Source organism: Sander lucioperca, chromosome 11, assembly GCF_008315115.2.
Source record: "Sander lucioperca isolate FBNREF2018 chromosome 11, SLUC_FBN_1.2, whole genome shotgun sequence".
Classification (NCBI taxonomy): domain Eukaryota; kingdom Metazoa; phylum Chordata; class Actinopteri; order Perciformes; family Percidae; genus Sander; species Sander lucioperca.
This window is the reverse complement of record NC_050183.1, coordinates 319,877-335,243: the sequence shown is the minus strand read 5'-3', so window position 1 is coordinate 335,243 and position 15,367 is coordinate 319,877. Positions and strand designations below refer to the sequence as shown.

General features: G+C 39.2%; 2 protein-coding genes across 2 annotated transcripts; both read left to right on the top strand.

The window, feature by feature from the left end:
• Positions 1–564: 564 nt before the first annotated feature.
• pex11g (peroxisomal biogenesis factor 11 gamma) lies at positions 565–5,385 on the top strand. Its single transcript, XM_031307007.2, has 5 exons — positions 565–772; positions 1,445–1,642; positions 2,793–2,971; positions 3,847–3,915; positions 4,024–5,385. The coding sequence occupies exons 1-5, from the start codon at positions 710–712 to the stop codon at positions 4,259–4,261; spliced, it is 747 nt and encodes a 248-aa protein (XP_031162867.1). The 5' UTR covers positions 565–709; the 3' UTR covers positions 4,262–5,385.
• A 407-nt stretch (positions 5,386–5,792) lies between these two features.
• On the top strand, positions 5,793–15,083 carry si:ch73-40i7.5 (amyloid-beta A4 precursor protein-binding family A member 3). The gene is made up of 11 exons (XM_031307005.2): positions 5,793–6,113; positions 7,209–8,214; positions 8,783–8,810; positions 8,914–9,059; positions 9,261–9,347; positions 10,868–11,056; positions 11,871–12,050; positions 12,978–13,190; positions 13,800–13,919; positions 14,070–14,210; positions 14,342–15,083. The coding sequence occupies exons 2-11, from the start codon at positions 7,222–7,224 to the stop codon at positions 14,411–14,413; spliced, it is 2,169 nt and encodes a 722-aa protein (XP_031162865.1). The 5' UTR covers positions 5,793–6,113; positions 7,209–7,221; the 3' UTR covers positions 14,414–15,083.
• Positions 15,084–15,367: the final 284 nt, after the last annotated feature.

The window sequence follows — 15,367 nt, the reverse complement described above, 5'->3', positions numbered from 1 at the left end:
TTGAAGTGTTATGTTTAGTAAAGTGGAGGAGGAATATGGACTCAACCTATTTACAGATGATGGATCTGTATGGAAATGAAGCAGAATAAATTAACCAGAAAAAAACAGCAATATTTTGGTGGGAAAATATATAATTAAAATAATATATAATCTACAATAGCAGTAGGCTAAACATTACTTTTGAAAATTCTTTTGATGTAGGCCTGCCTATTTACTGTCTGATATACATAGGCCCAGAGCCATCTTTCTCTATCACTCTGCATAGGCCTACACCAGTCAGTATCGTTAAAGCATAAATGATGCTGCCCAAACTGAAGAGGGCAGCAGTACACAATAGCACCATGGATGTATGAACAAAAGAATACGAAGACGTGGCCGGGTTGGTTCAGTGGGTAGAGCAGGCGCACATATACTGAGGCCTCGACGCAGAGGTCCATGTTTTGAATCCGACCTGTGACGATTTCCTGCATGTCTTCCCCCTCTCTCTCCCCTTTATCACCTAGCTGTCCTGTCGATTAAAGGCGGAAAAGCCCAATCGATTGAATCGGTGATCGTTTGCTTGAGTCCTAATTGGGGTACTTCCTGTTTCAAAGTCCATCTTTTAGCAGTTAGTAGTGGAGATGTTATGCAGGAGCTTCTTATGTCAGTGTTTATTTATTGCACCGCGCTGTGAGAGTGTTTCAGCAGACAGACAAACAAACAGACAGACATGCAGCCGTCTGTGGAGTCTCTTGTCCGACTGCTGGAGTCATACAGAGGAAGAGATAAAGTTGTAAGTAACGTTACTCATGTAGTTTTATATTTAAATATTTAAATGATCAGAGGTGCACATGAACACCAAACTGTTATCCATATGGGGTAGTTCATTAGTTTTATATTAGTTTTGGTTTTATATTCCATCCATTCCACCTGAGAGTGTGCGCGTTTGACAGGAAAATAGAAGCCAGTATTAATCATTAATAAAGGGATTGGCAGTGGTCGAAGAGGTAATAAAAGCTGTAATACTACAGTGTAAAAAATACTCTGTTGCAAGTAAAAGTCCAGCATTCAAAATATTACTTAAGTAAAGTACAAGTACCTAAAAATTGTACTTAAGTACAGTAGGCTACTTGAGTAAATGTACTTAGTTACATTCCACCGCTGAGTAATGGTTACACTTTATAAACCCTAAACCCAAACTGTTGTTTTAAATCTCATAACTGATCTATAATGGATTAGTAGCCATTCATAAATGGTGGCTTATTAGAACGTGGTACTTTTCAAAACGTTTTAACTTTTCAAAGAACAAAAAAATAAGTTCCACAAAATTGTTCCACAAATCATTAAAATACAATTAGCTTTCGCTGCATCCTTGAACATAAAGTCTCCTTTTTCATAAACGCTCCTGTCTCCTAAAGGTGCTTTGAGTATAACCATGTGTTTTCTTCCTCTGTTTGTCTTTCAGATCAGGACTGTCTGTTATGGCTCACAGCTGGTTGGAGGAGTTCTTTCCCGGAAGGCAGAAACAGACGTTTCATCTCACCGGCTCGGGAAACGTCTGCTGCTGTTTTCTGCTCAGCTTAGCCACTGCCGGACGGTGCTGAGGCTGTTTGATGATCTGTCCATGCTGGCTTACTCCCACAGCTATGGGTTTGGAGGCCGGGTGAGCCACACAACAACAACAACAACAACAACAACAATAACAATCTGCCCCATCCTCTTTATCCATTCAGTCTTTTCATTCTTCATAATCCAGTTGGGAAGAGCTGGATTATCTTCCGTTCCACTAGATGGTTTATTTCGTCTGAAGAGTTCAAATGTGATAAAAGGGTTCTCTCCTTATTCTAAGCAAAATGGGCATCAGCTATTGTATTGGATAGTACAATTTAACACTTTTTCATTTAAAAAAAGATAAAAGTATTAGTTGGGATTATTGTGTTAGTGTTCAACAGCTACAGTTCCCATGAAGCTTTGACAGTGGTTGTGTATGCTAAGACTCTGGACACTGTTGATTCATTCAAAATAACAAAATTAAAATTCTTTAATCTTTGTTAAAATAAGATAAGATACACCTTTATTGATCCCCAGTGGGGAAATCCGGTTGTTGCAGCAGTATAAGGACAGAACTAAATACAGATAAAAATAGAAAGTAACAATACAAAATAAATAATAAGAGGTACATAAAATAAGAATAGAATAAAAATACAAACTATACAAGAGCATTTGGAGACAAAATGACATGATAGAGTGATAGTGGTGGTGTGATTAATTGCAGCAGAGTCAACAAGTCTATGTAAACAGTGTACACCAGGCTAATATAAGTAATGGTGCTTAGTGTTTGTCTGTTTAATATAATAGAATATAATGCAAGAGTATTAACATAATACAGTAAAATATAAGATAAGATAAACCTGTATTAATTCCCAGAGGGGAAATTCAGGTGTCATAGATGCAACAGCAATGAGAATAAAACACAGGAGAGGTATAGTTAAGAGTTGAGAATTAAACCAAGATAATAAGAAAAAAATGTATAATGTATATATAATATATGTCATGGAGAGGATCAGAGGGGTTCCAGCCCGACCACAGAGCTGGCCTTCCTTACCAGCTTGTTGAAAATGGCAAGGTGCTCAAATGTTTGATTTGAGAACAATATAGATAAAACAAATATGAATATAATGTTTTTAAACACATCAAATAGTTGCGTTGTGTGAAAACAGTTCTTGAAACCAAAAGGCTGACATGACACATAAATATGCAGCTTTACCCTGTAAAGTGCAGCATTAATCCATATGGCATCTTGTCTTTGGAAGGAGGAGGACATGGGCGTGCGCTGGATATCGGTGCTGACCAACGTGGCCGACCAGCTCTACTACCCCTGTGAACACATCGCGTGGGCTGCTGACGCTGAGCTGATCAAAGTAAAGTCCGATAAGTGGTGGCTGTTCGGCACGGTGCTGTGGGGAACCTCGCTGCTGCTGGGAATACTCAGGTCTGGAATCACCTGTCTACGAACATCAAATCTGACCTGAAACACTGACATTAAATTAATGGAGTGCCGAAATGACAAATGTTGCTTTATATGATGGTCCAAAAGTATTCAGAATTCATACTATATTACTACAATGAATATAAAGGATAAGGCTGGCTAAATTCTATTTTTCTTTCTGAAATCAACAATGAATTGATACTTAACAAGTGTTTTCTGTGTAGACAAAACCTAATATGCCTTATTCCTCGGCACCACAGAGACGGGTTTTTTCAGTCAAACCCACAAACACCATCCTGCTGCTGTATACTTACTAGAGCACCACATGTGTATTAATCCATAGCTAAAAATAGTCCCCAAAAAATACTATAATATATAATATAATTACTCCTTACGTTTACGCTACAGTGTACAGTGACCAGCTGTTTTAGGAAATTACTGAGCATTTAAAAAAAATAAAGACTAAAAAACTATATATATATATGTGCGTGTTTGTGAAGATCTTTAGTAGGAACTGATGGGCTTGGTGTGGAGTGCCACCATGAGGACGAATAAATCGGGAATACTGAAAGACATACTAACACGTTGTTGGTTTTGGTCTATTCATAGGATTTGATGAAAAATATGGCATAATGCCAGCCTTATCCTTCAAGTAAAATAAATATATTGTAATCATATATTTCCTTCACCTGTCAAAATATATCATAAGTGGATTTATTTTACCCATTTATTTAGCAAAATGCGGATCATGTTAACAGAACAAGTTGTAAGATTGAGCACTACTAAGTCACTTGCTTTACTTGCTGAATTTGGAGCAAATGCCAATGAAACATCGTCAGTCCGAGATGAAGTGTGAGTGTGAAACTTCATCTCTTTAGATCGCTCCGAGTTCTGCTGCTACTGAAGAAGAAGCTCAAGAGATATGAGAGTGATGGAGCTGGCCTCAGGTGTTGTTTATACGGTTTTCTTTCTACAGTATTCACTCTCACACTGAGACATTGTTCTGTAATGTAAAAGAAAATGTCCTGATGATCCTGTGTGTTTTACTCCTGCAGTCGCTCTCAGCTCCGCAGACAGATGCGTGGGGAAGTTCTCTCCATCCTCAGCAGCATGGCTGATCTCAGTAATGCCATTCATTGGATGCCACCCGGCTTCCTGTGGGCGGGACAATTCCCCAACTGGTTGGTGGGGCTGATGGGCACCATCTCCTCTCTGATTGGTTTGATCCAGATGAACGCTGGGGACAGCAACGAGACAGACAGTACATTGTCTTCACCTCACAGTGAGGAATAGATAAGGTGCTTTATTTGCTGACTGACTGAATGATGTGTACTGGTAGAAAATGCTGAGTGAAAGGATGTGTAGCAGATCTTGAATGTGATCAGATTCCTGTCTGACTGTCTGTGGAGATTAATTTCTATCTTGTACCGACTATGATGTCTAAAGAACATAAAAAAAATCATCTGGACCTATAACTGGATGATAAGTGAATAATCTAAATAGACTTGTAGCTACTGTAGTCATCCAAGTGCTTCATTAGATGTCACTGAAAGCCTCTTGGAAAAGGGGCAAAAACATCTTCAATTACTATTTGGACATTCTAGTCTGTCATCAGACAGTTTGAGGCAGGACTTCATAATGAGATGAATCAATCAAATGTTCCTTTACTTAGCTAGTATTTCTCAGCTCACACAATCACACAAATGTGAAATGTATTTAGAATGTATGTGTCGTTACGTAGATAAAAGTATTTACATGGAGTTTTAGTACAATGAACTATAAAGGTTTTCAAAAATCAGTATTCAGATACTGCATGACAATGAAGTCCTGATGACATAGTTAATTGGAGGTAGCTCCTTGGGGTGAATTGACTTTGTATTTGGCACATAATACCTCCTACAGGCGGTACAGGGAAGATAAATAGTTGTGTTTATAAATTAAAGCTGTGGGGTGATTTTATGAGAGATACAGTGACAGTTGAAAGACTGGTAAATTGTTGCCTTATATACACACTCCACCTAATTTTCAATCTTACACTTTTTTTTAATATGCAGTGATTGATAAACTGAATTAATCATTACACTTTTTTATTTTTACTGAAATCACTCAAGTAAAAATTTGATTTGTTTCACATAGGCCTTCGGTTTAAAGACCAACTTAACGGCTGTAATGTCCTCAAGCTACACTACACAACACAACAACTGGTTTCACTAATAACTTCCTCAGGTGTTGACATTAGCTGATTTGCATTTAAGAATCAGTAGAACAGCCCCCAACCAACTCTGATGAAGTTGTATATGGACACAGTATGTGTCACTGGTCAAATGGGACAGCTGCTTAATTTAATTATATGTAAAGTTATTTTAGATGTTGTAAACTAATTTACTTTTTAAATAAATTGAATTGTCTTTCCTCTGTTGGATCGTTTTTTCGATGTTTGATTTAGCAGGTCTGAAAGCCTCAACATGACGTGGTCAACTGTTGCCTTCAAGTGCTGACGGACGGATCGGTATTGAAAGAAGGGTCTTTCAATACCCTTGCACAAATAATCAACCTCATGTCAGCTAACGTTACCAGATACCCACTTACAGTCTGCAAAATCAGAGCTTATCACTTGTTATTTTCATCTTCATAAATTGTAATTATAACATTGTAGAATAGCTACATTTAATTATACATCGAGTGGTTAAACTCAAAATAAAATAAGTGTATATGTTCGATCAATATCACGATCAATATGTTGAATATTTGTTTGTAACTCGTGCTGTAAGTAGAGAGTCGGGTTAAGTAATGTGTATATGTGCTGTGTACATAAGAGGAAGAAGAAACCAAGATGAAAGAGGGAAGCTACAACAGCACGTGAACGCAGCACAGCTACTGAGAGACAGTGAATACATACATAAAAGCTGTCGACTCGAGAACAGCAATGTAGAAAACTCTGTTTTATACCGTGACTTTTTCTTTTAATCTTGGATTATGTGAAATTATTATATTTTATGGTGCTGCGGTTGTTAGTATGACGAATAAAACAAAGCCAAAGTTTTGTAAAAGACTCAAATCTCAAACCACGTCAACTCATCTGTCGTGGCACCCAGAGGAGTCTCTGTGTGGGCACGAAGACTACGAGAAAGACCTAAAATATCAGGTGAGAGCTGCTCTTTTTGCTGCTCAAACCCCATTGTTTTAACAAAAATTACTCATTTTCTAAATGAGCTCCTCTTGGGGTGCTAGGTTTGTAATTAGCTAACTAATTAGCATTTAGCTAACTTAAGAAATAGCCAAATGTAGCTGTAACGTTATTTGACTGTCGATGTAAAAAGTGTAACGTTAACGCTACTCAGGGTTATGTTGTTTATTTAGATCAGATATAGTTAATTCTGTCTTGGATCTATGAGCCAATTTCCATTGACATTTTGTCTATTCAAATTTTCAAAGCACGTAATAATTTAATATACGAGTACGACCCTTTTCTGAATGACGGACGACTCTGTGCAGTGTTAACGCAACATCCAAATTATTACAAGTAGCGTGCTAATCTGCAGAATATATCTTTATATCTGTTTGTCGGGATTATTTTTCTGAAATAATGTTAACGTTACTTTATCGCTGTCACCCAGTATTAAAACAGAGATTTTCTTTAAATACTGTGTTGCCTTGTGGCTCTATTATATGCCTAATTTACCAGAATACCTTTCTGATTTGTAAATTGAATGTTGACACTACTAGCTAACTTTACATTTAGCGATTGAGAATACTTTATACAAATTGCAGATTTTTGAATCAATGCTCGCTCGGTAGGCTCTGCCCCTTATTCTTGCTGGAATGGAATTACCAAACCGCCTTGTTTTCCAGGCAATTTATTTTAGGGTGCATTACTATATATGTAATGGACGCTGAATTACTTGTATTTAAAAAAAAATCGTTAATAGATAAAGGGGGTGTGGTTCTCTGGGGGTCTATTTTATGGTTACACATATTGTGCATGTTGTCCTTGTACTTTGAGCTTTAGGCTTTTTTATCAATCTTGATGGTCACGGTGATGTGTACTTCAGATAGTGCTAGCTTTAACTGATGGTGTCTACACTGAAAACAGTATGTGAGACAGCCTTTTGTTATGCTGGCAGTTCGGTTATTAGTGCTGCAGCTCTTATTTACATCAATTACTGTAGTACTGTTCATGTAGTTGGAAAACCATATTAACCCAATTACTCATGACTACATTAAACTCTTCCTCTGACAGGCTTTCTTTCAAAATGGACTCAGACGTCTGCCCCGCTGATCGGTCGGACTCTTTGTGTTCTGCCACTGTCCCTGTTGATGAAGACTCTGAAGTTGAGGTCAGGAGACAGACAGCTCTGCCGGGTTCAGAGTTGGAGGATGTGGACTCCTACAACCTGATCGAGCCTCCTCCATTAGACTGGAGGTCTGACTCCTCCAGCGAGGCGGGCTCAGCAGAGGAGCTGGATGAGCCCAGCTTCCCTCTCTCTGTTGACAATCTGGACAAGGCCAGTCTGGGTGAGACAGTATTACCACATTTGGGCGTGAGTGACACTGTGGCTCCACTCGACGTGATCCTGCAGGGGCTTGTGGGTAATATTGTAGAACCAGTCCAGGATATTGAGGTGGAATTGGAAGAAGAGGATGAAGCGGTTGAGGAAGAGGTGAGGGTTGAGGACTTGGAGGATCTTAGGTCATACCAGGAGGAGGTCACCTTAAGTGACGTGGCGAATAGGGTCAGTGAAGAGGAGGTTGCTAACAGGAGATCAGGTGATGAAGACCACAGCCGCATCCACACCCTGCTCAGCCAGCTCCAGCTGATGGGGGAAGAGCCTCATCCCAGCCACCGGACACCACCTCACCTCGCCCAACACCAGTACTCCAGCATGTCTGAGCTGGACGCATGTTCTCCCTCCCTAATAACAGACGACAGCACTGAAACCACTGGGCTGCTGTTCTCTGAAAGCCACCAGAGAGACCTGCTGGGGCTGCTGCAGTTCACAGAGATCAGCGCTACACCCAGTGCCACCTCTCTTCCCCACAGAGGAGACGTGGACGCTGTAGTGTCAGTTTCCTACAGCCAAGAGGACGCTCAAAGGATCTGGGGGCATTATGGGAATGGTCAACAGCAGCGGCACAGGGAGGACTCCATCGCCTCCCTGCCTGATGATGAGTATCCTGAGCCAGTGTGGATGAAGCTGGGCGAGGAGCCTCCAGAGGAAGAGGAGGCTGCTGCAGAGAGTGAGCAGGTAGGTTGAGGTACTATTATTATTATTATCAGCACAAAGGAGGATATCACACTGGGGTGTGATGGATGCTATACATTTGTGTGAAAAAGATTTGTGTCAACTTAACTCCACAAAAATGTAAAAACAAAGTAGAGTAATTGCATTTGTTTATCATCAAGTTTAAGCTAACAACATTTCATTGTCATCTGTAATTTTTGTCATGACTGAAACTAACAAATATTTTCAGTTGATTAATCAATGAGTTGTTTGTTCAATCGATTTATCAGTCTACAAATGTGAAAATGATTGAATCATAATTGATGGCAGATGACCAACACAAGTTAACTAGAAACCAAAGTTTTGTCTCAGTCCGATAAGCAGCCAAAACTAAACTCAAGGTATTTTTTAATAATACTGTAAAACAGAGAAAAGCGAGAAGGCTTCAAACTGTTTGTGATGCTGTATCCACAAAATGTTTGGTCTTTTTAAGTATGCGAACAAACTAAAAGGATCAATAATGAGAATTATTCTCTTTTTAATTTCTCTTGAACTGAATGTATTGTTGTTGTTCTTGTTGCTGTCATTGCAGAGTGCTGATCATCCTTCATATAAAGACGGTGAGTCACTTCAGCTCACTTCTTTGGTCTTCTAAAAAAAAGCTGGATTTTTTTTTTCTGTGTCAAATGTTACTAAAATAAATGAGGTTTTTTACTCTTTTAGTGCCTGGTCCGTGTGACCCTGAAGACCTGTTGGATGGAGTGATATTTGGTGCCAAGTACCTGGGCTCCACTCAGATCAAATCAGAGAAGAACCCGTCTACAAACGCCCGTATGACACAAGCTCAGGAGGCTGTGGACCGTATTAAGGTGAACTCAAATAAGAGATGCTCACAGTTGACACTGAACACAGCAGTTGTTGTTGCTGTGTGGTATTGTCCTAGTAAGGGATTTCTGTCATACTAAAAACACAAGTTTGGAAATTCTTCTATCATGGCATTAGCTGTTTTGTGTTTTTTTATGTCATCAGGTTAGGAATATACGTGATATCAGTGACTGTGTTTGTTTCAGGCTCCAGAGGGAGAGTCCCAGCCAATGACAGAGGTGGATCTGTTTATCTCAACCCAGCGAATCAAAGTTCTCACTGCTGACACACAGGTGCGTTTTTTTTAAAACTGCTTAGAGAAAGTTGTGTAAAATTTACCTCCATAGTTTTTCATTTCTTTTTCTTTCGTTCCGGGTTTTTGGACCATATTTATTTCTGCACTATCATTTCCTTGTAGCACATGAAATTTTGCTCTCAACTAATACATGTTTTCAGTATTATTAGTAGTGTCACCGCTACCACTTTAAATTGGTAGTTCTTCAGGCTCTTGAGCCAACAAATGCTGATGGTGGATATTAGTGGTATCTCTCAATAGGTTTCAGGTGTAGGATGTATTTAAATTCAGAAAATATGATAATAGTGTGAACAGTTAGCCATGGACAGCTTTGGAATCAAGATCTTCAAGTGTTAACTTCATTTTATTTCATCTAAAGTTACATGGGGGTAGGGCTGGGCGATATGGAGAAAATCAAATATCACGATATTTTTGACCAAATACCTCGATATCAATACCGCAACGATATCGTAGTGTTGACTATTGGTGCTTTCACAAAATATTCACACAATGAGAGTTTTGATAAATAATCATCAGTAATGTGGATATAATGTCTAAGTGGGTAAAGGCAAACAATAGAACAGTTACAACAGTCTGGTAAGTTCGGAAAATGACATCACTTTACTGTAATGCAGCCTTCAAAACCAGGAAAAGACAACACTTATCATATCACGATATTATGATATCCAAAATCTAAGACGATATCTACTCTCATATCACGATATCGATATAATATCGATATATTGCCTAGCCCTACATGGGGGTTAGTTCATCAACAAAGTGTTGTGCGGAAAAAAAACCGTTTGATTGGAAGAGTAATGGAATTAAAATCCAAGGCAGCATTGCACTTTTAAAGTATCCCCTTCAAGCCGAGCTCTGGCAGCAAGAATCCTTAATAATTAATTGAATGGTGACTCAACATGAGAGTTCTGCAGTGATGTTTCAGTTATAGTAGAGTCTATTTTCTTCCACTATGTAGTTGAATAGTGTGGAGAGTCAAAGTGGGTCATCCACTGTCAGCTCCCTGTTTGCATGGCTGGTTGCTCCTCATTGCACCATGCTTATGGATATAAAAATAATCCCAGTTTTGTTTTTTTGGTGATTTTTCTTTTTTTAACATTGTGGTTTCAGTTGAAAATTACAAATAACATTCTTGGCAATTTGAACCACATTTTGATTTGTGAGCATTAATATACATTTTTTGAAATTCCCTTGTTGTTGCATTAAAGAACACTTCAACTTCTTAGATTTATTAGATTAGATTTCTTTGGAAATGAAAGTGTCCTTGAATTCCTCATCAATGAGACTTTTTTAAGGGGTCTTTGCTTTAAAGTAGAGTACCAGGAAATACAAACCTAACTGACAAAAAATAAAAAAAATAAATAAAGGTGGGGCAGTGATCTTTGTAATGAATTACCTTTCTCGAGGAAGTTTCAAGTCTGCAAGTGCAAACCAGACCTTCCTGTCTTTTCTCTGTTTCTAATATTAATAACACCCTCATGTCTCTTTTCCACTTAGGAAGCCATGATGGATCACGCTCTGCAGATGATCTCTTACATTGCAGACATTGGCAACATTGTCGTCCTGATGGCACGAAGGAAACGTAAAGGGCAGGATGGGGACCCAGCCTCTAACTCTTCCTCTTCATCCTCCTCCGGGCCTCAGAAGAAGTGCTTAATGATCTGCCACGTCTTCTCCTCTGACGATGTGAGTTAATTAAAGGGTCATGAACTTTCTTTTTTATAAAACAGGAAACCTGTTTGACTTGTTGGATCTCCTATTTGGAGTATGAAATAAGTGTTTCCTGCTCTGCTATTATGATCTTCATTTTGGCCACAACTTCAACGTTTCAATTCATCTGTTTTAGCTGGAAAACTCACAAACGGGCTGACAAGTCAAGACATTATTAAGATGTCTTTTGCTCACCTAAATGTTGCGTCTCAGATCAAATGTGATGTTTTCCACCGGACAAAAGTTTCAGCTTCAGCTTGGCCTGGTTTCCTTCCCCCAGACAGCCAGGGAGTTCTTCTGAATTTAAAAATGGTCTGGCCGTCGTCCCAGTTTCCCACTGTTGGCAAGACTGAATAGGGGGAGGAAGGGTTTCTTTTTAGAAACTAATTAGCTGTGGGATACTAAAGGCCATGGGGCTAATGCGTCTACTGCTAGCTTTCCCAACTTAACTCTTTTTATAGGAACAGTTTTAAAATGAGATTTACGATGGATGGGGGGCCAGTGAACGAGTGCATGTAACAAATAACTGATGAAACAGTAAAGACAAGTTTACTTCACTACTTTTATAGGAAAGTAGGGAACCTTTTTAGACTTTATGCTCTTTTTTTCTTATTTTAGTTTCAGTGTGTGACATAAGTGTTGGGTACACTGTTTAGTGTTTTGCAAATGAATTAATTTGCTTTCATTTGTTCATATGAATATGGAGGGTAAAACAGTGAAGGAAGAACATTTATTCTACAAATAGAAACCTGAGTCAGTTCTCTCTCCTCCACCCTGTCTCTCCATCCAGGCTCAGGTCATAGCCCAGGCTATCGGTCAGGCGTTCGGAGTGGCGTACCAGCAGTTTCTTCAGGCCAGCGGCATCAAGGCCAGCGATCTGAGGCCTGGCGAGTACAGTGACTATCTGGAAAGTCAGGAGCTCTACAACGGAGACCTGGCCCACTTCTCTGACTCTCAGAACATCCGAGACGTAAGCAGAATGATTGTGGCTACATGTCTTAACACAAACAATGGCCCATTAATAGATTTCATCAAGATGTAATGTGATGTTATCAAAAATGCCTAAAATACAACAACAAAAAAATCTCTGCAGCTGCTGTGGTCAACTTGGATTTATGTATTTTAATGTATTTCAGTAGTGACCCTGACAACTTTCAAATAAATATATATATATATATATATATATATATATATATATTAGTGCTGTCAGTTAAACGCATTATTAACGGCGTTAACGCAAACCAATTTTAACGGCGTCAATTTGTTTATCGCAAGATTAACGTTCTTTTTGGCCTAGCAAACTTTGTAGTTTTTTTCACATGCTGTTGCAACAACTAGTAACGTTAGAAAAACTACAACACCACACCGGATCTACCTAGACCGGGAACAAAACAACAGGCACGCCGCACACACTTGTTTGGGCTTGCGAGCCGGCCAAAGAGTAGTAGGCCAACGTTACGTTTTGAGTGGATGGCGAGCGCGAGACGCCGAAATGGATGCCAATAAGATTCTGAATGGAAAGTTTACTTTTAAAAAGTTGCCAAATGGTTCCATTGACAAGACCAAAGTGATCTGTGTGTTTTGTCGTTGTGAACTGAGCTATCATCGCAGCACGTCCAGTCTGGAATACCACTTGATGGCCAAGCACACAGCTGATGCCAATTCTCCGCCCCCTCGTCAAAGCCAGGCAACAAAAGCACAAAGCAAGCCGATCCACTTTTCCATGTCATTTCCAGACATTTAGAATAGATAAAAGGTGCGATTAATTGCGAGTTAACTATGACATTAATGCGATTAATCGCGATTAAATATTTTAATCGTTTGACAGCACTAATATACAGGTAATGATTGGTTAACCAAATGAAAACATTTACATTGCTGTGTTTCTGTGGTTTAGGTCGCCATCACCAAGGCCGCTGGAGAGATCTTAGGTCTGGCGGTGGTGGAGTCAGGCTGGGGCTCCATCCTGCCCACTGTGGTGGTGGCCAACCTCCTCCACGGAGGCCCTGCTGAGCGCTGCGGCGAGCTCAGCATCGGGGACCGCATCATGTCCGTCAACAGCACCAGCCTGGTGGGTCTGCCCATCACCACCTGCCAGAACATCATCCGGGTAAGAAGAGCAAACTTAAACTTATGAACATAGTGATTTTAATAACAATAACTATATCAACACTAAAAAAAGTGTTATTGTTATTATCCTGGAATGGCAGCATTGATGGGCTTTCAGATAAAATGTAAGCACTGTACATTCAAGTGCCTTCTTCACAGCAGATGTACTGTCCTTAGGATGCACTAGATGGCACTGTGTGTCCATGCAGTGTGAGTGTGAATATGCTATTGTTGATTTAATAGTGATTCAGATGGCAACCAAACAACAGTCAGCGTTTGCCATCACACCAAAAAACATCAGAACAATGTTTAAAAAATGTAAGGAACTGTTAAAATACTAAAGAGAAGACAAGTGTTTGCAGACCTTTGAGGTAGTAATGCAGCACTCATCACTGGGATAAAGACTTACTGTAACTAACAGAAAACACATAATGTATAAAGAAGTTTGCAAAAACAATTAACTCCAGTTTTATTAAAGTTGTTTTGTTTAGCTGTGGTCAGACAGATCAATGAGAAAAAACAAGAGTCAAAGCCACTGAACACTGACAACACATTATAAAAATGCTGCAGTAACATAAGTGCTCTAATTCACATTTTGTTTCTATCTCAGGACTTAAAAAGCCAAAAGTACGTGAAACTTAGCATTGTCCACTGTCCGCCAGTCACTATGGCGATTATCAGGAGGCCAGATCCCAAGTTTCAACTGGGCTTCAGTGTGGAGGACGGCATTGTAAGTCAATATACATATTTTCTATCACTATTAAACTTAAATCCGGTTTGAACTCAGGTTTGTCTCACCCTCGCAGTTAGTTGTTCTATTTTCCTCTGTTCTTTGACAAAATAATCTTAAGTAAAAGTTTCCTCTTTCTTTCTGTTGCAGATCTGCAGTCTGATGCGGGGCGGTATAGCAGAGAGAGGAGGCATTCGTGTTGGGCACCGCATCATTGAAATCAATGGGCAGAGTGTCGTCGCCACACCGCACGACAAGATCATCCAGATCCTGACCAATGCTGTCGGAGAGGTGAGAAGGGATGAATTCACAATATGTTTTTATTTCATCATAAATACAATCATAGGTATTCCACTCAAAGTTAGCTGTTTATTATGACATATTCTGGCAGTTAAAAGTTTGATTTTTCTCCCTCTGGGCAGATTCACTTGAAGACCATGCCAGCCTCAACATATCGACTCTTAACAGGACAAGAGCAGCCAGTGTTTCTTTGAGCACTTCCTGCTGCATCAAGGACAAAAAACTGCACAGTGTTAAAGTAACATGAACTTTTGCCAAACTAAGAAAATATTATGCAATTGATCATACAGCCTATCATACGCTGTTGTCAAAACACTGAATACAACAAAATAGTCTAGCCATTTATTTTTAAGATGTAAAGTACATTGTAATATTGTGTGAAAGCATTATTCTAAAGTGACAGGGATATATGGTAGCTCTCCACTTATATTTATCAGATATTTAACAATGCAGGCAGTAGCTGAGATTCAATAATTCATATACGGAATATATTTTGACTTCACTAACTTACATTGTGGTGAATGGTGTTGAGTTTACTGTACTCTAGAGTTTTTGGTCTTCCAGCCTGGTTGCCATGTGTGCCTGAGCTGAACGTGCTTGCAGGGGAAACCTTATTGGATCAGGACAAATAGTCTGTGTATTTCAATGTAATGTACTTCCAGTCCCTCACATGCACGTGCATATCATCAAGTGTCTGTCAAACGCTTCAGAGCGCTCTAGTTCATTCATACAATGCTTCCTTGACTGTGCCTGACAGGAAGCAGATATCATGCACAATAAAAGGTAACTGCCTTATTTCATAGAGATGCTTATATTTTTAAGAATTTGCTGTTTTGGATGTTCATTAAAATGATCTGTAAGATATCTTCTTGATGTTATTTATTGAGCGTCAGTGGTCGCTGAATAAGTTTCCGATGCAAAGTTGCTTTTTTCATTTTAAAACAAATGACATGCCTAAGTACATCCGAGTTAGATCTACGTATATTTCAATTTTAAAAGCTCTTAAAATTTGTTGTCTTTGCAGCTTATCTAATTGAGAAATATGTCAAATTGATAATAGCACAGTTCTTATATGTCTATGTAATAATTACAAATGTCATGCCATTAATTCATATCCCTACTGCTGTTGTAATTAGTTGCAAGTATAC

Bases quoted from the DNA above. Each gene is read 5' to 3' on its own strand.
- si:ch73-40i7.5 (XM_031307005.2), top strand. From the start codon at position 7,222: ATGGACTCAGACGTCTGCCCCGCTGATCGGTCGGACTCTTTGTGTTCT. The intron at 12,051-12,977 runs GTAAGCAGAATG...TCTGTGGTTTAG, and splicing joins ACTCTCAGAACATCCGAGAC to GTCGCCATCACCAAGGCCGC. The intron at 14,211-14,341 runs GTGAGAAGGGAT...CCCTCTGGGCAG, and splicing joins TGACCAATGCTGTCGGAGAG to ATTCACTTGAAGACCATGCC.
- pex11g (XM_031307007.2), top strand. From the start codon at position 710: ATGCAGCCGTCTGTGGAGTCTCTTGTCCGACTGCTGGAGTCATACAGA. The intron at 773-1,444 runs GTAAGTAACGTT...TTTGTCTTTCAG, and splicing joins ACAGAGGAAGAGATAAAGTT to ATCAGGACTGTCTGTTATGG. The intron at 2,972-3,846 runs GTCTGGAATCAC...TCATCTCTTTAG, and splicing joins CTGCTGCTGGGAATACTCAG to ATCGCTCCGAGTTCTGCTGC.